At 47.1% G+C, this 20881-nt stretch overlaps 1 protein-coding gene across 2 annotated transcripts in view; it reads left to right on the top strand.

The window, feature by feature from the left end:
• MTMR4 (myotubularin related protein 4) overlaps nucleotides 1–18749 on the top strand; it is a 47454-nt gene extending 28705 nt beyond the window's left edge. For both annotated transcript variants that reach the window (XM_081889458.1, XM_081889457.1), the window contains 14 exons: nucleotides 1703–1869; nucleotides 2193–2289; nucleotides 3197–3310; nucleotides 4134–4330; nucleotides 5189–5317; nucleotides 5864–5975; nucleotides 7994–8189; nucleotides 9323–9508; nucleotides 10635–10805; nucleotides 10892–11046; nucleotides 11916–13167; nucleotides 13833–13943; nucleotides 14598–14686; nucleotides 16565–18749. In XM_081889458.1, coding sequence (XP_081745584.1) covers nucleotides 1703–1869; nucleotides 2193–2289; nucleotides 3197–3310; nucleotides 4134–4330; nucleotides 5189–5317; nucleotides 5864–5975; nucleotides 7994–8189; nucleotides 9323–9508; nucleotides 10635–10805; nucleotides 10892–11046; nucleotides 11916–13167; nucleotides 13833–13943; nucleotides 14598–14686; nucleotides 16565–16742 — 3154 coding nt within the window. In that variant the 3' untranslated portion in view covers nucleotides 16743–18749. The remainder of the gene's footprint in view (nucleotides 1–1702; nucleotides 1870–2192; nucleotides 2290–3196; nucleotides 3311–4133; nucleotides 4331–5188; nucleotides 5318–5863; nucleotides 5976–7993; nucleotides 8190–9322; nucleotides 9509–10634; nucleotides 10806–10891; nucleotides 11047–11915; nucleotides 13168–13832; nucleotides 13944–14597; nucleotides 14687–16564) is intronic.
• Nucleotides 18750–20881: the final 2132 nt, after the last annotated feature.

Below are 20881 nucleotides of genomic sequence, written 5' to 3'. Positions count from 1 at the left end.
TTATATATTCCAGTTTTGGGTCAGACCAGACCCACACATCTGTATGTTGTGTCATGACCTGCCTTGAGATCATCTATGAGAAAGGGCAGAATATTAATGTTATTAGATAAACAAAAATTAATGCACACCATCACACAAACCTATTTCCCATGGAAACAGATGCATGTATTTAATTCTTAGCAATGCCACTCACGTTTCACGTTTTTCTTCGTCAGTCCTTTTTTTTTTTTTTAACACAGAGATTATAGAAAAAGCTCTTCGACATCCTTTATCCTGGCTTTGAAAAAGGCAAACTCAGTAAATCCCCTTGGAAAAATGCAAATAACTTCAATGCACATAGTTGAACTACAAACTCTGCCTTACGGTTTTTGTAAACTTCAGAATGCTGCTGCATCTCAGAAATTGCACACATGCAGTTGCAAAATGCATGGACTCCTTTTTGCATATTTGCAAGTGTTCTGAGTCTGCCAAGACATTTCCCGCATAGAAAGCCGCCTTGCACTAAGCCCAGACCTTTGGTCCTTCTAGCTCAGTATTGTCCACATATGAACTGACTGGCAGAGGCCCTAAAGGTTTCAGACAGAGAATGTTCTCAGACCCACCTGGAGCTGTCAGTGGTAATTGAACCTAGGACCATCTGTACCCAAAGCAGATGCTTTACCACTGAGCTACGAGCCTTTCCATGCTTTGAACTTGTAATGGGCAGAGCTGCCATTGCATGCTGCATGGTATCAAAACCCTCTTCTCTCCCCAAAGGTACAGTTGAAATCTGGCTGTGAGCTGAATGCAGGGGATTCCCCACCACTCCTCTAACGTATGGTGTTGGTAGTGTGGTCTGTAAACCAGGTCCCCTCACCAGAACATAAGAATTGCCTAGGTGAATTAGGCCAAGGTTAATCTTGTCCAGTGTTCTCTTTCCAACGGGGAGCAGCCCAGAAGCAGTTCGTGAAGGCAGCAGTGCCCCCCCCCCCCATTTATTTCCTCCATCACCATCTGGTATTCAGAGGTAGACTTCCCCTGCAAATGGAAGTTCAGTTTACTGCCCTGGCTAAAAACACATTGCAAGACCTCTCCTCTACAAATTTGCCTTTGGGGCCGCCAACCCTGATGACTTTAAAAGAGGATGAGACAAATTTATGGAGGAGAGGGCTAATGATGGCTACTAGCCATGATGGCAATGCTCTGCCTCCATAGTCAGAGGCAGTAATGCTTTTGAATACCAGTTGCTGGAAACCACAGGAAGGGAAAGAGCTCTTGTGCTTGGAATCTGTTTGAGGGTTTCCTACAGCCCTCTGGTCGGCCACTATGAGAACATGCTGAACTACATGGGCCTTTGGCCTGATTCAGCAGACTCTTCCTATGTTCTTAAGTGGTTTTTAAAAAGTTGTATTTATATGTATGTTTTAAAGAGCAACAACACTAGGAACAAAAGTGGTTAACGGAATGGGGGAGGTAAAGGAAAAAGGGAGTTCAAACCTTGCTGTTCTTAGGTACATGTCACAGGTCCAGTAGATGTATCATCCCATTATACAGAGTTTTTGTTGTTAAATGTTTTTATTGAGTATCTAAGCTAGTGGCCACAGGCAGTAGACATCAAAGGGATTGTGGGTGCTTATGTCTCCTTTCATTCCTGTAGTTCAGTTTGTCTGTCTTGCTTTTCTGAGTGTTACAAAGTGCGCCTGTACTCACCTATGTCTTGCAGGTGCCATTTTTCTACTTTCAAGCAATGCCAGGAGTGGCTGAAAAGGCTGAGCCGAGCCATCGCTCGCCCTACCAGGCCGGAAGACCTGTTTGCGTTTGCTTACCACGCCTGGTGCTTGGGGGTTTGTGCTGATGAGGAGGACCAGCATGCCCACCTCTGCCGCCCTGGTAGGTCAAAAGGGACACCTTCTAAGGCAAATCTAAGAGGGGCCTCTAGCCGCCGTTTTTCATGCCTCGCCATGCTGGGCCCTTTTAACCCCTTGTCACCAATTTAAGACAGAGCTGTGCTCTGACAGCCTTTGCTAAGCTGGTTTCCCTCCAGAGATTTTGGACGACAGCTCCCATCAGCCTCAGCCAGCACGACTGTGCTCTCATCTTTTGCAGCATCGTGTGGGAGTTTTGACAGGAAATGGTGGGAGCTGGAGTCCCAAACTTCTGGATGGCACTTGGTGCTGGAGCTGACTTTTAAAAAACTGCTTATCCGTTTGCAGGAGACCATGTGAAATACCGCTTTGAGATGGAGCTGACTCGGATGGGCTTTGACTTGCAAAATGTGTGGAGGGTTTCTGACATCAATAACAACTACAAGTGAGTCATCCATTAAGGCTTCACCATCTTCAGAGGCAAAAAAAATCTGCAGCCCCTCACCCGCCTTGTCCAAACTAGGCATTTCATTAGCTAGGCATCTTTAGAACAGTGGTTCCCAAAGGGTGAGATTACCTAGGGGGGTGCTGGAGGTGGATATGAGTACTAAACTTGAAAAAGCTGGCATCACTGGATCAAGTTCATCAGCTTTGTTGAATTAATTCTTTAATTGGATTGTGAATAAATGTGCAATAGATTGTTACTGCTTAGAATTTTATTGCGTTGTTATCTTCCAAACGGCTATTCTGAATAATGCTTCATTTAGGGTGGGACACTGGGAATGAGTTTATGGAACCCAAGGGGGCAGTGGTCCAAATAAGTTTGGGAACCCCTGCTTTAGAATATAGGAACGTGAAACAAATAATATAGGAACAGAGACAATGCCTCTTGCTGGTCTGGATGGAGAGAGGATGTGTGTACACACGTGTGTGTGTGGTGTGTAGAAACCCACAAAAATTCCAGTTTTGTGTGATTGGAATGCATCCTGTTGTACAAAGGTGAGAGTCACATCTTTGACCCACCCACTTTTGCCTCTAGCTCCGCCCATCACTGGCATGCAGCCTTTGGACGTTTCCCCAGGTCCGAAGTGCTGCCCTTGGGCTGAAAAAGGCCCCCTGCTCCCGCCCCACTTGTGACCACCTAAGATTGCCTATCCCTTTTCTTCCCCTTCTATTTCTATTTCCAGTTGAAGAGCCCGTTGTTGTTGTTGTACATTTCAGAAGTTCTTGTTGGTGGTTCTCCAAACTTGTACGGCCTTGCAGGTGTTTTTTTTTAAAAAAAGGTCTGGAATTTGCTCTCATTTCTTTCACTCCTGTCCCATGGTCAGCTCCCTGTATCTTTTCTTTCTTAGGTTGTGCACCAGCTACCCGCAGAAACTCCTGGTTCCTGTTTGGATCACTGACAAGGAGCTGGAGAACGTGGCTTCCTTTCGATCGTGGAAGCGAATTCCAGCAGTTGTGTATAGGTACGAAAAAGAATGCTTAAACTATAGAAGGTTGCAAATCCAGTGGCAGCTGAGGGGAATCACAGGGATTCTGTGGGTTGAAGGCTGCAAACCATGGTCCTGCTTACACCTTACCAGCCAAAGATTGATCAAATTGGATTATTCATCTGTTTTTAGATATAGGCTGTCCTCCCTCTGGCCAAGTAGACTAGACGATCTGTAGGCTCATGGTCTGATCTACAATTCTGTGTTAACCCTTACCATCCTTGTTGCTGTCTGGTTTGGTTCTAGAGTCGCTATGGGAATTTATTTGTTATTTAGTTGGTGTTGTACGTACAGAGCCTTTGCAGAAAAAGAGTTCAGGGCTGTGTACCCTCATCTGCAGCACATAGTCTAGTCTTTGACACATAATTTACCTTCTTGATAATTTTTGCATTTTCACAACTCAACTAACAGGGAGGACCTTTTTCACAAGTTGCTTTGCAGGTCTTTCTCTCTATCTCTCTGTCCTACAACTCCCAGCATCCCAGCCAGCATAGGCAATGGACAGGGATCATGGGATTTGTAGTCCGAAACATCTGGAGGGTGCAGCATTGTGGAAAGTTGCTGCAAACATAGAATTGTAGAGTTGGACGGGATTCTGAGGGTCATCTAGTGCAGCTGCTAGATCATACATGCAATATGGAATAAGGCTCCATATTCTTTCATGGGATCCTGGGAAATGCTACTTCTCCCTGACCTCCCCAATAAAAAAATATCCTTATTATTTGGCTGAGAAGCTGTGGCTTCTGGAGACGGGTCCATGTACTCTGGGACTAGTGGGCTTCCTTGATTTCTCTTCCAGACATTTGCGCAACGGGGCGGTGATTGCGCGCTGCAGTCAGCCGGAGATCAGCTGGTGGGGCTGGCGCAACGCTGATGACGAGTACCTCGTAACCTCCATCGCCAAAGCCTGTGCCTTGAACCCTGGACAGAGGCTGGCAGGGGGGACCCCGCACTCTGGCCTCAGCGATGGGAACGAGGCCTGTGATGCTGGTTTTGGTAAGTAAGGCAGGCATGTTGTCTTCTCTCAACTTTTGCTGCTTAAATTCTGTATCGCCCTTCGGCAGATGGTCCCTTGACCATGGTAGCAATGGGCCTGGCCTTACTTCTAGTGTCTTCTTGAAGAGTGTGGTTAAAATTGTAGCCCTGGAATTCTCTTTAGTCCAGTCCCTGTTCCACATAGGAATTGTGCAAATAAAGCCACAAGCTGGTTTTCTGCTAGGAAAAGGTTCTAGGAGGGCAGCTACTGCCAGAAGCTGGAAAGAAAGACTCCAAGATTATGATCCCAGTTAGCCATCTAAAAAGCAAATCAAGAGAGCTGCTAAGTCGTTTTCCCCCCAGCTCTGCTTTGAACACACTGCAATTGGGAGTGTTGTGAGAGCACAGAGAGAAGGCTGCAAGCCAACCTCTTGATTCCCTATCAAAACAGCTAATGGCCAGTGTAATGCCATTAATGGTTGCGCCTACAGTTTTTGTTTAAAGAGTGTAGTTCGTTATCATCTCTTGTTATGCCTCTGACAGACTTGTGGAGTGCAGTTATACCCTTTCCTCATTACTTTATCCCTGAAAGCTGCTCTCTGTTTGCCACCCCCAATTTCTGCTTGAATTTCTCCTCCTTGAACACTTGTTCACAAGGCCCAAACCAGAAATAGTATTCTACATATGGCATAATGTAATGCTTCTGAGAATTATGACTGCAAAGAAGGCAAAGAAGGCAAAGGCTGCTTAGTTATCCTTTGTTGGTGCTTTTGTTCAAGTTCACTCTGAGGCCGCTTTTTTATTTTTCTTCTGAATTCCATATTGCTGGGCAGGTTGTATAGAATTAGGAGATGGGAGACTGAACTGTCCTTTTTGCAGATTCATCTCTGACTGCGTGCTCAAGTGTGGAGAGTTCAGCGACACCTCAGAAGCTGCTGATCCTGGATGCCCGGTCCTACACTGCCGCCGTTGCCAACCGAGCTAAGGGAGGTGGCTGTGAATGTGAAGGTACGAGGGGCATTTGAGCACACAATAGGGGCGCATGAGTCAAAGCCCCTAAGAAAAGTGCTGGTGTGGCTTTCTGCTCCCCAGCTCTGTGGTTGACATGTCAGGAGGGGATGGGAGAGGAAAGGAGCATGTGCCCAGGGCAAATCCAACCTGTTTTGCCACAACTGAGTCACAAGGTGTCCTTTTCAGAAAAGTCTCTGCTGCTATTCATTTATTCACTCACATACGTGCTATTCTTTGTGAGTGGGTTGGCTGTAAGGCAGGTTGATGTGTGGTCAGATTTTAAGCATTCCTCCCATTATTCATGCCTCGTTGTGGTTGGGTTACATAGGCTCATGTTAAAAACTTTGATATATGTAATTGCAACTCTGTAATTTGTTTTTTATACCGAATATGTTCCGTGTATGGTTCTCTTACTGTTTACAGGTTTATGTGTTAGTTTGACAATAACAAATAGAATACGATTTTTTTTTGCTGTGAGATATTTCCTTTGACAGCCAGCATCAGCTTCCAGCTGACCCCCTCCCTTTCTGTGCTGTGTTTCAGAGTATTACCCAAACTGTGAAGTGGTGTTCATGGGGATGGCCAACATCCATTCCATCCGCAACAGCTTCCAGTACCTGCGGGCTGTCTGCAGTCAGATGCCAGACCCTAGCAAGTAAGTTCCAATCGGCATTTTCAGTTGGTTAATGGGACTGATAGCTTTTAACTCCAGTTTGGGGTGAGGTTTCTTCCCAGGGCCTCTTGATCAGAATGGGATAGCACAGGGGCACAGCCCAACACCTCCCCACCTGTGTTCAACCAAAGGCAAACTGTTCCAGAAGCTCTGCAAACGCCATCTTGGTAGTTAAGATCACCCCATAATTAACTGGTAGTTGTTGTAACAGTGAGCTCATATATGTCTATATTCACTTGCTTTGATACAGGTTAATTGCCTTGCTTTGAAGTTCTCCTTATCTGGGCGGTTTGGAGTGCTGGGCTCTGAGCCCAGAAGGGAAACTTACCTGTAAGAGTTGGGTATTTGCCACCTATGCCCTCATCTGGTCAGGTGAAGTGATAAGAGGTCCTTTGGCACGGGCAAGGCATCTCCTTGCTGCGGTGTTTGTCCCACGTCCGTAAAAGGTTGGGAGACCTGGCAGGTTGATTTGCTGTAAGTCTGCACCTTCTTTAATAAAGCCCTAGAACTGGCCGTTCTGTTGTTATTTGACATCCTTCTTTGGCTATCCCTGCACCCAGCCACTCCCACAAGTCCTCCTTTGGGCTTGTGGCTCAGAACATCACCCCATTCATCCTTTCAGCAACCATGAGAATTTGAGAGGAGGTGATTGTTCCAGGATCACATGGTGAGCTTCATGGCTGAGCATGGATTTGAACCCAGGGCTTGATAGTCTCTCCACTATGTCTCAGTGTCTCTCTGGGTTTTTTGTTGTGTGTGTTTTTTGTGTTTTTTTTTGCAGGGCAGGGGGATCTGATCTGGCCACTCTCTTCCTAGCTGCTCTGCTTTCTCTTGCCTCCTTTCCACCCCACAGGGCAATGACCTCAATATTGATAGCTGCTCTCTCTGCCCCTGCCTTTTCTGCTGTGTCTTTTTAGGCCAACTTCATCACATCACTCTTCTTTTCCCCTGTTGCCATGGAAATGTTTCCTCCTAGCTTATTGAGGGCCAGCAGTCTGAAGAGCAGGAGGGAGCTTTTTCTGTTTCCTTGTGCTGCTGCTGGTTGCCAGCAGCTGCAGCAAGTGCATGCCATGTCCTTGGTACCGAGCTTTCTCCTTGGAAAAGGTGGCATCTGCTGTCGATCTCTCTGTGGATCCTCACTTTCCAACCCTTGAAGCAGGGGAGGGAAGATTCAGGTTGGAAGGTGTGCAACCTTCCAAGGGCCATATGCCAATTGGGGGGTGGGGACAAATTGGAAAGTGGGTGGAGCAATGAATATAATTAGTACCTTTGTACAGTAGGGAAGTGTCTAAACACACTTCCACACCTCTCTCCATCCTCCACCCAGGCAAGGCAAGAGGCATGAACAGGGAAGGGCAGGAGTGGGCTAGGATAGCAGTTCAGGGTGTAGGTTGGGGCGAAGCTAGTTAAAAAAGATCAAGACTGTTGGATCTGATGCAAGGCCATTCCGGTCCTGCATCTGGAAACCCACCCCTGCGGACAACCAACTTTGTGGGCTCTGATGAGGGTGCTACTGATTGAGAGAGAAGAGGAGGCATTTCTGGATTAAGTCTGGATGGAGACAACTGATAGGACAGGGCCGAGGGGTGGTTGTCAGCTAGAGCGCTACATTCCCTTGTGAGCCACATTCTGGGGGTCACAGCCCAGTGGTGGCTGGGAGCAGAGGCAGAAGTGGGTAGGGCAATGGCTATGACTCTTCCCTTTCTACACTAGTGGCTTCCAGCCATGCAACAGCCAGAAGCAGGATCCCAGTTCAAGGACATGTTCCATTTGGGCAAAAGCAGCCAAGGAGGGAGAGGAGCTGGGCCAGTGATGGAGGGTGGCTGTGCGAGAGGGAGTGTGGCTGAGAAAGAGAAGGGGGTAGCATGGGGAGAGTGAGGGCTGAATTGAGGGGCCTGGAGAGCAGTTGTTCCCTGCCCCACCCCTGGTCTGAGGTTCCCCACAGCTCCCTTAGATCTGTCAGAAGCTTAATGTTCTCCCATTCCTGTGTCCCTTTCCAGCTGGCTGTCGGCTCTGGAGAGCACCAAGTGGCTGCAGCACCTTTCTGTCATGCTGAAGGCAGCTGTGTTGGTCTCCAATGCTGTCGACCGAGAGGGGCGCCCTGTGCTGGTTCACTGCTCAGACGGCTGGGACAGGACCCCACAGATTGTCACCCTGGCAAAGATCCTTCTGGACCCTTACTACCGGACAATGGAGGTATCATATCTCTTTCACCTGTTGACATAAGATGAAAGGGCAGTTTTCAGGAGAACCTGACCTGGGCGGGTGGGGCATTCTCTTGCTTTGGCCTCTTTATATAATAGCCCAAAGTGGACAAAGCACAACCTATTCTCAAGCTTCTCCCAAGTCCTCTGCGTCTCTTTTTTCCAACTGATAGGGCAATCTCCTTGTTATCTCTTCCGGAACAAGCTTGTGCCTTTCTGTGAAATTAAAAAGAGTGTTCTTTTTTATTTTGGAGTGTTACCCAATCAAGAAAGTAGGAAATCATCGGCCATATAAAGTTGGTCGAATAAATGGTTCTTCATATTATTTTTAGATAGGCACACAGCACCTTACAGAATGAGAATACAGTAGTCAGGACCCTGCCCTCAAGGAGCTTACAGTCTAAAACAAACAACATGGAAGACAAAAGGAAGCTGGTGGGGGAAGGGTAGATGAGGACAGCAAGGGGTGAAAGTGGGCAAATACAGTAACATGGAGTTAGACTTCCTACATTTCAGGGAGTTGGACCAGATGGCCCTTGGTGTCGCTCCCAACTCTACAGTTCAATGAATAGGTGAGTTTTGAGTTGGGATCTGATGAGTGAGAGAAGGCACTGCACAATTTGCCTAGGAAAAGTGTTCCAAGCATGCAAAGCAGCAAGGAAGAATGGATATTGTTGTATATGGAATCAAGGGATTTTTCTGGTGGCCAAGCTGGGACTAAAGATCACAGGAAGGGATCTAATGGAAAGGAGAGCAGAAGAATGGGGTAGAGCAAGGCTGTGGAGACCTTTCAAGGTTGGAAGCTGCCTTATACTAAGTCAGGGCACTAGTCTGTCACTAGACACTAGACCTCAGTATTGTCTATTGGCAGTGGAGTTTCAAACAGGGAGTCTCATCCAGCCCTACCTGGGGATTGAACCTGGGACTTACTGTGGGTGCTCTACTGCTGAACTATAGCCGCTGAGCTAAGGCAAGGGGTTGTGCTGGAAACACCAGTGAGGGGACATGAGGAGGAATGTTACAATCTGAGGAATGACTTTGGCAGCCTTAGAAGCTTCCTTCCCCTTCATTGCAGCCTGCCCAGTGGGTCTACAGCGGTGACATTTCTCTCCTTCCTCTTGGCAGGGTTTCCAGGTGCTGGTTGAATCAGACTGGCTGGATTATGGCCACAAGTTTGGGGATCGCTGTGGACACCAGGAGAAGGCGGAGGATCAGAACGAGCAGTGCCCCGTTTTCCTGCAGTGGCTGGATTCTGTCCACCAGTTGCTCAAGCAGTTTCCCTGCCTTTTCGAGTTCAGTGAAGCTTTCTTGGTAAGAGAGAGCCTGCAACAGCCTAGGGAGGGGCAAATCACAGTAGACCCATCATTTTATCACAGGCTGGTCTAATAGGAGAGTCAAGATGGCTCACAATAGCTTAGTTTGAAGAGTAAATCATGCATTCATTCATCATTTTATTTGTACAGCATCCTGCTTTTGTTGGAGAGAGAAGTTTGGAAGAGAGATTCTTACTCTTTCATAGCAGAGTTAGCACAATGGTGATTTCTCCAAGGATGTTGAAACTTGGTGCCCATATCCACCTTTAAATAAACAATCCCCATGAAAATACGTAGGCTAGAATAAATCAGACACTTGGCTTACAGAGTTTCCAGAAGGCCCTTCTCTAAGTCCCACCACCTTCACAGACATGCTTGGTGGGAGGGAACTTTCTCAGTGGCAGTTCCCAGGCTTTGGAACTCCCTTCCTAGAGAAGCCAGAATGACTGTGTCATTGTCCTTCCCCAGCAGCTGAAGACTGTTCCATTCCAACAGTCCTTTGGGAACTGACTGGTTTTTCAGGAAAGGGCCTTCAACAGTGCTGTGCTCTTTTACTACCTGTATTTTAAGAGATTAAATGTTTATATTCTTTTAATTCTATTAGAGTTTAATTACCTTTAACTGTAATTTTATATGTTTTTTAGTTGCTTGTATTTTATCTGTGTTCTTTTCATTTGTGTAAGCTGCCTTGAAACCCTATCCGGGGAAAAGACAGGCTAAATAATAATAATCAAAGAATATAAGATCTTAATAATAAAAAATAATTTGAGAATGAAGAGTTCAAATTGTGTAAAATAGTACATCACAGTTTTCCCTTTCTTCATGCAACACACTTTCTCTTGCCCTTGACAGTAGGTAGGCTGGTCCAGTCATTAGTTTCAGTTATACTTTAATCATGAGCATCTGAGGTGTGAGCGCACAGGGCCAAGAATACTCCAGGTAGTTTCCAAATATAAGTCTATAAACATTTATTTCTCTTGTATATTTATTTCTACTGACCGTGTCCTGAGACTCCTTGCAGAGTATAATATTTTTTTTTAATAACACAGAAACATGAAAAGAGTTCTTCCGGAGATGGGCTCATGCAAGCTTTAACCCAAAGCCCTTCCTGTCATCTCCTCCAGGTGAAATTGGTGCAGCACACCTACTCCTGCCTTTATGGGACCTTCCTGGGGAACAGTCCCTGTGAGCGCGAGATCCACAACATCGCCAAGCGCACCTGCTCGGTCTGGTCCCTCTTGAGAGCCGGCAACAAGAACTTCCACAACCTGCTCTACATGCCTGGTAGCGAACAGGTGAGTGGGATTCCCACCCCTGGTGCTGGAGGAGGGAGAGGTGTCCTGCCCTGACTGAGCTGGCTTTTCTCCACCTTCCATGGCAGGTGCTGCACCCCGTATGCCATGTGCGAGCACTGCACCTCTGGACAGCTGTGTATCTCCCGGCATCCTCCCCATGCCCCCTTGGAGAAGAGGGCATGGACCTCTACCTGCCTTCTGGATCCCAAAGCCAGGAGTTTAGCAGCAGGTCTCTTGACAGGTAGGATAAAGTGTCCCTCGTCTTGTGAGTTGCACCAGGGTTTCTAAGGATGCCTGCTTGCATTAGCTGTGGTTTCTGCATTGTAAAGGGTGGGACCAGATGACCCTTTGGGTCCCTTCAAACACTACAATTCTATGATTCTAGGTCTAGAGCATAGCTCAAATTTTGCCATATATTTTCCGTTTCCACTATATACAGTGGGTCTTGTCCAAGGGAAGGTTTTGGTGCTTTCAACCTACTTTGTATTCCATCACATTATCCACTTGTATATTCTGATGTTGCCCACTGTCCTAAAAAATCTTGGAAGAGTTGTTAATGTCAGTGCTTATCAGGAACCTGACATTTAAATCTAACACACCAAAAAAGGATGCTTCTACTTATATGGTGATTTCTTTACTGATTTTTTCAAAGCTTTGGAGAAAGGACCGTATAAGATATATTTTGAAATGCCGAGGTGCATTGTAAGGATTGAATGCCTCTTATTCAAATGGTTGCTGATATTCAGAGGGTCCCCTCAACCTGTTCAGGTCCCCTCAACCTGTTCAGAGGGTCCCCTCAACCTGTTCAACCTGTTCATTCAGAGATACACAGTCTTAATTGCTGTGTATTAGAAATTGCTGTGACCATTAGAAACAGTGAGGCCTCTGAAGCCCTTCGGAAAATATCTAGGTTTTTCTCCATTGGCCATAAACACTTGACGTGGGGCCAGAGACTAGTTGGCAGACTGTCAGGTAGTGGGGACAGGCTCTGGCCACTTGGCTGCTTGCGTCCATGGTGAACCCATATCCTGTTTCAGGCTCTACAAGGGCCTCCACAGGCAGAGAGAGATCATTCTCTCCAGTGCCTAAGGTTGCCTTTTGTGGTTCCAGATTACCAAAGACCAGATCCATGGATGATCTTCTTTCTGCCTGCGATCCCAGCAGCTTGCTGACCCGCACATCAAGCGATCCAAACCTGAACAACCACTGTCAGGATGTCAGGGTCAGCCTGGAGCCCAGGCATTCTGGTGCCGAGGAGACGGCAGCTGGCAAAGAGAGTGTGGGAGAGGAACCTCCCCAGTTGCCTCCACAGCAGCAGGAAGAAAAAGAAGAAGTGCACCCCTTGCCTGTTGCCAGCGACGGAAACTCTGACAACAACAGAACTGAGCAGCCACAGACATCACAAGACCATAGAGGGTCTCAGCAATTAAACGGTGTATCTCCCAAGGTAGAAACTGTAAGCAGAGCAAGTCCAGAAGCAGTGGAAGGTCCCTGCCCCGCTCAAAACGCTTCTCAGCTGAAGAAGCCTTTGGGGGACGTGACTGGAACAGATGAGCAGCTTGGAAAGTCCCTCTGCAACCATGCAAAAGATGTTGGCCTGGAATCTAACGGCCCCTTGGACCTTGCAGAGCCCTGCTGCCCTGACACCTCCCTCCAGCCTTCAGTGGGCGGCCCCCGTTGGATTCCACCAGCTCCGAGTGTTCCAAGGCAGGATGCTCCTGGATGCCGGAAGGAGGAGGAGGATGGCAAGAGTGGCCGCGTCAGGCATGGGGAAGAGGGCAGCCAGACAGGGAAGGCTCAGCCGGAGTTGTGGCGGAAAGGGATCTCTCAGAGCCAGACGAGCGAATTTTCTTTCCTGGGAGCCAGCTGGGACAGCTTTCAGGGAATGGGGACGTCGCTCCCCGGAGGCGACGTGGGTCCCCGGCGGCTCCTCTCTTATGGCTGCTGCAACAAGAGGCTGAGCAGCAGGCACTTCTGGGCCTCTGGACTGTGCCTCAGTGGTCAGTGGCCTTTGAAAGAGAGTGCCAAGCCCCCTGGCTGCTCCAGCCACTCCGGCACTCACTGCGCAGGCTATGCTGGGAAGTCCAGCAAGGTGTGGCTCCCTTGCCATCTGAAGCAGGCCCTCGGCTCCAAGCACGCACCACCGAGCAGCCCCTCCCCAGTGCCTCCGCTCTACCTAGACGACGACGGGCTCCCCTTCCCCACAGACGTGATCCAGCACAGGCTGCGGCAGATCGAGGCCACCTACAAGCAGGAGGTTGAGCAACTACGCAGGCAAGTCCGGGAGCTCCAGCTCAGGCTGGACATTCGCCATTGCTACCCGCCTCCAGCTGAACCGCAAATGGACTACGAAGACGACTTCGTAAGTGACGGCTTGCGGGTGTGGTTTCTCCAGCAGCCCCTGGGGAAGGCACGCAATCATTTACTTGTAGATGGGAGGAGTTGAAAGGCCATCAACAACACACCTGCCTCAGAGGCATCTCTGTCTCCTAGTGCGTTCCAAGCAGAACATAGCTACAATGCTGTGAGGTTCTGGTGCAGCAGATAAGGTGTACATGCTGCCAGATTCCATTCATGTAGTTCTGAGAATCATTTGTTCCTTGCTTGCGTCTCCTCTTGTCTCTCCCTCTCTTCCTGTTTTCCAACAGAGGCATTCCAGAATTCCCCCGTCTCCCACTCCTCTGTTCTGTTGGTTGAAGAGGGTCTGTAGCACAGTGGGGGAGCTCATGATTTGCATGTGGAAGTCCCGTCCTAGGTTCCATTTCTGGAAACCCCAGTTATAAAAAGATCAGGCAGCTGTTATGGGAAGGACCCTCTGCTTAAGACTCTGGAGAAGTGCTACTGGTTACAGTAGATACTGGGGTAGACGGGACAGTTGGCTTGACCTGATACAAGGCAGCTTCTGATGCCCCTGTGAGAGTAATTATTCCCAACTCACTATTAGGGGATACTGATGTTTCAGGGGGAGGTGGAAATGTGTGTGGTATGTAACAGATTAGCTAATGGCTGTCGTGGCCTTCCTTGCAGACCTGCCTCAAGGAATCGGATGGCAGTGAAAATGAGGACTTCTACTCTGATCACAGTGAAGACTGTCTATCTGAAGCAAGCTGGGAGCCTGTCGATAAAAGGGAAACTGAGGTTTGTTGCATCTCCTTAGTTGGCTAGCATGACATGGGAAGCAGTTGCATGGCTGACATGGGTAGCATGATATGGGAAGCTCAGTATTTCCATTATTATTATTATTATTATTATTATTATTATTATTATTATTATTATTGTGTGTGTCTGCTATTGCCCCATCCTAGATCTGGTGTTACAAACTCGCTTGCATTTCACTATATCTGGATGTATTAAGGGTTTAATGAACTGTATGTCTAGAAGTACCCCTTATTGTCTACTCTGGACTTCCTAACTGAATGTCCTTCCTATGTTTTGGACTGCAACTCCTATTATCTTTGACCAATGGCTTGTGGAGGGCACCAGGTTGGGGAATGCCAGTCTACTCCAAGGAGCAGTTATTCTCTGACATCCTTTCTGATGCTTGAAAACTCAGCATTCTTCCTATTTCTAGAGAAAACATTCATTTTATCGTTTGCTTTTCCCCATCTTAAACTGTCAGTGTGGCCCCTTTCTGAATTGTTTCCTGTGTGTCAAACACTTTTCTGAAACTGGAAGTTCTGGAAACACAGAACTCCAAGCAAAGCTTTCAAATGTGCCAAGTAAATGCTGCTCCCTGACTCTGTATACGAATATCCTTCTAACTAACAGATACACACTGTGATTTCTCTGCAGGTCACTCGCTGGGTTCCAGACCACATGGCCTCACACTGCTTTAACTGTGACTGTGAGTTCTGGTTAGCCAAACGTAGGCACCACTGCAGGTAACGCTTAGCAACTGCTATGACTCTTCCTCGTCAGTTGTCTGTTTTATTTTTCTTCCCCTCAGTTCAGTAATTTTCATGGTGAATACAATTTTGAGAAGGATTGGGCAGATTCCCCACTGAGGAATGGTTTCTTTCCTGGCAAGGATGGGACGGTCGGCCAGTGTAATTGCCAACCATTTGCTTAAATGCTTGGAAGAGTGTAGGGTGTTTTGCTCTCAGGAAATTGACAAAGATTTTCACTACACCAGTATTTTTAGATTACATCCTTTATACTTAAAAATTGTATAAACAGTTTGCCTGATGTTATGCTTTTACAAGGAAAATTTAGGATTCTGAGGATGAAAAATTGGATAATGAATATTCCTAGAAAAGCCATTCTTAAAACTCTGTGGGATTACAATCCACTAAGTCCTTTTTTTGTTTTTTGCTGATGACAGCATTTTCCTGAAAGTACTAAATCAGTGCCTTAACAAGACTGTAGTATTAATAACCAAGATAAAATAATAGGTATATAAGAAGAGAGCCCCGCTGGTTCAGACCTAGGGGTGGAGGGATGTCTGTGTCTGTTTTTCATGTGTTCATTAATAAGACCATTTTGTCCTTCTTTCCAAGCAGTTTTGTCTGCTGCTTTCTAGACATGGGTCCAAGTGGTTTTGCCTTTGCCTCACGGCTTCCCCCCTGGAAAACCCACTCCTTTAGTGTTAAGTTAGAACAAATGTTTGTTCTGATTCAGCGATAAACCACAAGTTTCCCTGGGGGAAAGTGGTGGGGCACACGGCTGTGTGGCTGAGCCCCTAGTACCAAATGTTGCAGCCTCTTCTCAAAGTGGAGTTGATCCATCCGCTTGATCAATTTGGTTTCCCTTTTCTGAACTTTTTCCAGCCCTTAAATATCCTTCCTAGGCGTGGCGAACAGAATTGTGCACAAGTGTTCCAAGTGTGGCTGCACTGTAGAATTCCATAAAGTATTACAATATTGGCAGTTTTATTTTCAGTCCCTTTCCTAATGACCCCTGACATGGCGTTCACCTTTTTCACAGCTGCCACACACTAGGTCGACGTTTTCATTGAGCTATCTACTACAACGCCAAGATCCTTTTCCTGGTCAGTCACCACTTGCTTAGACCCCATCAGTGTATATAGAATCATAGTATTGTAGGGTTGGAAGGGACCAAAGGATCATCTGGTGCAACCCCCTGCCATGTGTAGTTAGGAATTTTTTTGGCCCAATGTATAGAAAGTACAGGTACGTCAGCATACATGAGGAAGCGAAAGGCCTTACAGAAAGGAAAAAAAGATGGAAAGGGCAAAGATGGAATTCTGTGAGGAGATAGTGGAGTACTGTAAGCAGAGCTGAAATGGAAAGCTTGGAGGACAAAATGAGAGTGGGGGTGAAAGGTTTCTGAGCAGGAGTTGTGGGCTAAATCAGCTGTCAGTGCTTTAGCCCAGCTTTATGTGAACATATAAAGCGGAAGGTCTCTCCCAGCCCCACTGAGATGCCAAGGACTGAACTTGGCACTTCCTGCATTCAAACATGTCCTCTGCCGCTGAGCTATGGGCACTCCCTGCAAGCAACTGCTCTTCCATTCCCACTTATAAGCCAGAAAGTAGTGCATAGCAGATGTAAGAAGCTCTGGTTAATTCATGCTATATTCCCAGTGCCCCCACAGGAGAGTCTGGTCCTTAGGCCACAGGGGCTACTGAAGAACCACAGTACAGCAGAATACCTGGGGTTGCTTGGATGACATTGTCTGATCCATTACTGTGCCAAACAAGATAACAGAAGCCCCTTCTCTTTAGACAAGAGCCTCCCCACACCAGACCACTTTGGCTCCAGGGTCACAGCTGTCCTTGTGTTCTTTTACTCCTTGCCCAGGAATTGTGGGAACGTGTTCTGTGCCAGCTGCTGCCACCTGAAGCTGCCCATTCCTGATCAGCAGCTCTATGACCCGGTCCTTGTCTGCAACACCTGTTACGATCACATCCAGGTATCCCGTGCCAGGGAACTTATGAGCCAGCATCTGAAGAAGCCCATTGCCACCGCTTCTAGCTGAACGCCAGCAGAGGAAAACTGGTCAAGGCCTGGCCTTTTCAACTTGCAGACTGGAAGGAAAGGGGAGGGGCTGCCTCTGCTGCAGCTGAGGAGGTCGGTAGCGCAGCACTTGATCACCAAGCCTTGTATGCACTGTTGGCGATTTCCCCCACTTGGTGCCCCGTGTATTGGAGATGAGGAAATTGGATTAAAGAGTGTGATATGGCCCACCTCATGGTACTGTTTGTGGTCTGAAGACCTGAGGCTAAATCGGAGACAGCGGTGTCTTTACTTCAGAGGGCTGGCGAGGGATGTGGTGCAGATTACAACTGCCTTGTTCCCAAAAGCAATAGGAAGGTATGATCAGAACCAGACCCTCTTCTCCCCCACCTCACAAAGGCAGGCAGGTTGACTTGCGCAAGGAAGAAGAAGACTGCAGCCTCAGAGTTGTACATCTGCAGGAGCTCACTCTGGCTGTGTCTGTCACGTCTCAGTTGTGTTCGGCTTGCCAACCACTTCCCTGAGTGGCTCAAGGCCAGCACTAGTACAAAAAGCAGGAGCTGGGGCGGGGACTTCCATACTAAGCAGAGCATCTCTCTCTGCCCCTTCCCTGTGTCCCTTCAGGGAGTAAGACTCTTTGCCCTGGCAGCTGGGCTGTTGCTTGTGGAAAGCAGTTAAGTTTGGCTTGCTATACACTTCCTGCCCTCTGTGGGTTTTGGGCAGCCAGCTCCCGCCTGGCGTCTTCGCAGGAGACACCTCGAGCCTCCCTCGATCTACACCACAGTGTGTCATTCTCCTCCACTCCTTACTGCTGCACTTGTGTCTATTTCTGGTTGCTCTTTTATCCTGAAAACCTGGTGCCTGGAGGGGGCAGTCTGTGTAGGTTTTCTTTACCTCCTGGAATGTGCTGTTTATAGTGTGCTTGAGAGTTTCAGTCCAAAATGCTGCTAATGTTATTTCTCTCTGCACTTAAAAACTGAAGTCTGGAGAACAAAAGTGGGGGGGTGGGAGGGAGGGAAGAATGCCAATTTCACAAATGGGAGGCGGCAAACACTTGCAGACAGGGACTTCCTGTTCCTGTCACTCAAGAGGCTGCAAGGGGTAATATAAAAGGCCATCATCATCATCACCACCACCACCTTCACAAAACTGCTCTCCAGCTCATTCAGACATCAATAAACCCCTTTGTTGGAAATGTCTCTTGATTTATAGATGCTTCACTTCAGTGACTGTATCAATTACTTTTCCCTAATACTTTCTCTTCCATCCAAACGAGCACTTACATGCTTTACAAAAGGGGAGTGAGATGTGGCCAACATTTCATGAGCGCAATGTTCATGATCACTTTATCCTGAAGTGTAGTACATCTGCAGGGGGGCTTGTAGAGTGAACAGGATTGTGAGGGTTTCTTCCAGCTGGTCCAAGAGCTCTCAGATGCTCCACAAATAGGCTGGGCCAAGACATCTTGTCTCAAGAATGCGAAAATACTGCCCTCTCCACACTCAGATTGCATTCTTGCCAGCAGTCTGTTCCTGGCTGATTTTTTTTTATATAAAAAAAACTTTCAGTGAAGTTAGTGGTTCTGTCTACCTTATTCTTTCTTCCACATTTCAGCTTGCTTTTGGTCATAAGCCTAAAAGCCAGCATCATCCTCTGAGATTGGATCTCCTTGAGTTGCCCTGTGGCCTCTTTCAAGGAGCAAAAAGAACACACCACACACCTCATATTGCTAAAAGGTGGGATCTCCGGTTTTGCCATATTCTGAGCTTTGTCCATGTGAAGTGATGGAAGTAGGAGGAAGAGTTCAGGTTTGGTTCCAACTCATTTGCACAGATGTTGAACAAAAATCCGAAAACAAAAGTAGAATAAGACCCTCCCAAGTCATGGTTAATCAAAACTGCTTTCAGCTCTCATGAATTTGTGTCACTGTCTTCAGGCAAAAAACAACTCCAAAATCAGATCAATAGCTTTGTGACAGGCAATGTGCTGTAAGAAATTCAATACAGTTGAATAAAATCTCTATATTAGTGCTGCTTTGTTGGCCCGTTTTATTTAATCATGAGTGAATGAATGCTCTTCCTTGAGGAGGATATAACCGGGGCTGCTCTGTTTCTCCTAGGTGAAAAAATGGCTTTTCAAAAGAAAAGATTAGTGGTTGACAGCTTGGAGAGGGCCCTTAATTTATCTGTGTCAAGAGCAGGCTGGGGGCAGTGCCATTATGGACTCCACAGCACTTTGCAGAAAAATAATAATCACAGGACCCTGGCTTGAGAAATTTCCAGCTGAATATTCAACACATGGCAGGCAATGTTTTTATATGGCTTTTCGGGCAAAATAAAGCCATTTAGATAAAATCATTCAAACAGCCTTTGACAACCTGGTGCCCTTCAGATGTTTTGGATAATTGTTCCCATCAGCCCCAGCCAGCTGGTCCAAGGTCTGCATTCCCTCACAGGGCAACTTTCCAGGGGCTGTATGTATGCCAGTGTTGGGCAGGGCCACAGGCAAAAGTGGCTGGAGGAACAGATATGACTCTTCCCTTTGGACAGAAGGGAAGCCATGTAAAAGTCAGAATCTCCACACAGACACATGCTTCCACCCCAGCAAGTAAAGAAGCAGTCACAGTTCAAGGGCATATTCCAGACATGCAAAAGCACCGGGAGGCCATTGCTGCAGCGGCATTTTTACAGGAGAGGTTTCCTAACCCATGTTACCAAGCCTGAGTTGACAAATGACTAAAGCATATTTTGGAAAAGCCATCTTAAAATATCCCCCTTTTTTAAAGTGTGGGGGCTCAGACCTACTTGGGAACCCTGCTGATTGTAAGGCCACCTGCAGGGCTCTGTGCATTTCATTCATATAAAGCACCTAGTATATTTTTGGCACTTACATAAATTGGGGTGACAATTCTAAGAGCATGGGGCAAGGTTTGTTAGTTTATTAGTGGTAAGGGGAAAAGCTCTGTACGTGCACAGAACTACATTTATTACATTTAATTATTTTCAGATTTAGGTGGCAATTACAGTTAAGGGTGGGTACCACTAATGTGATGTTCAGACACTATGGTTTATGTATATGCATTTTTTGCATAAGTTGGGAAAGTGCCCTGAACACATGCAGTTCTCCCTCAATCACCAAGTTTGTGAATGAGGAACATAGGAACCCAGCTGCTGTGTTTGGCCAAAGGGGACCCATCAAGTCCAGCATCTTGTTCTCACCATTGATGGTAACATCCTCTAGGAAAAGCCAGCCAGCCACCCATTCACTGGCTCAGAGCACCCTTTTTAATTTGTAAAAGTTCTGGGACTCAGGCTACATACACATTGAGTTCCTTGGAGGAAAGGGGATATAAAGGTAATAAAAATTGTAGTATCCATGTCAAGTTGTGAGCCAACAGGAATTTTATTCATGTGCTGTGTGTAGCGTATTTTTAGCCTGTTTATGAAGGAGGTGATTCCAAGAGTGCAGAATCTTGTGCTCTTGAGGTGAGGGCAAAGCATCCTTTGTACAGAGGCTCATTTGTTACAACCTATACCAATTTGCTATTTGTTAACTATTTCCATGATGCGCATTTGTGTTTATATAGCCAAGGTATATATTAATTGTTTTTGTTTTTTAATGACATTTGCACATGATCTCAGGAAGGGAGTAAAAGGGAACTCTGAAAACTGAGGTGATTATTATTTTAAAAGATGCACTTGTTCAGTTTGCAGAAATAGCACGCAAACGAAGCAAAGAACTGCGAGATGCGGATTTGGGGGCGAGGGGAGGAAATGGATGAGAAAATCCGTAAGATTTTCGCAGGTATCATAAGACTCTGCAACGGGAACTTTTTTGCAAGTAGCCTATCCCAAAGATAGCCTGGCAACACACGAGGCGCGTGCCGCCGCGCGTGCGATACGTTATCGTTACTATTTACTGTTTTAACAAATTATTATTGTTGTCGTTGTCGTCTATATTTTTATGTGTTTGCCCAATCGCCGTTGTTGTGGGGGTCGGTTGTGCGGTTTTGGCGGGAGACGGGAGCAGCCTCGGCGCGTGCCTCGCCCGCCCGCCCGCCTCTGCCTCGACGGCAGCGGCGGCCCCGCGGGTGATTGACGGCGGCGGCCGTTGGGGGTGGGAAAAAAAGCCGCCGGTCCCTCGCGCCGTCCGCCCGTCCGT

The sequence above is a fragment of the Podarcis melisellensis genome (genome assembly GCF_964234715.1).
Source record: "Podarcis melisellensis genome assembly, chromosome: 15".
NCBI classification, from domain to species: domain Eukaryota; kingdom Metazoa; phylum Chordata; class Lepidosauria; order Squamata; family Lacertidae; genus Podarcis; species Podarcis melisellensis.
The sequence above is the reverse complement of the archived record's forward strand: the minus strand, read 5'-3'. Positions and strand labels throughout refer to the sequence as shown.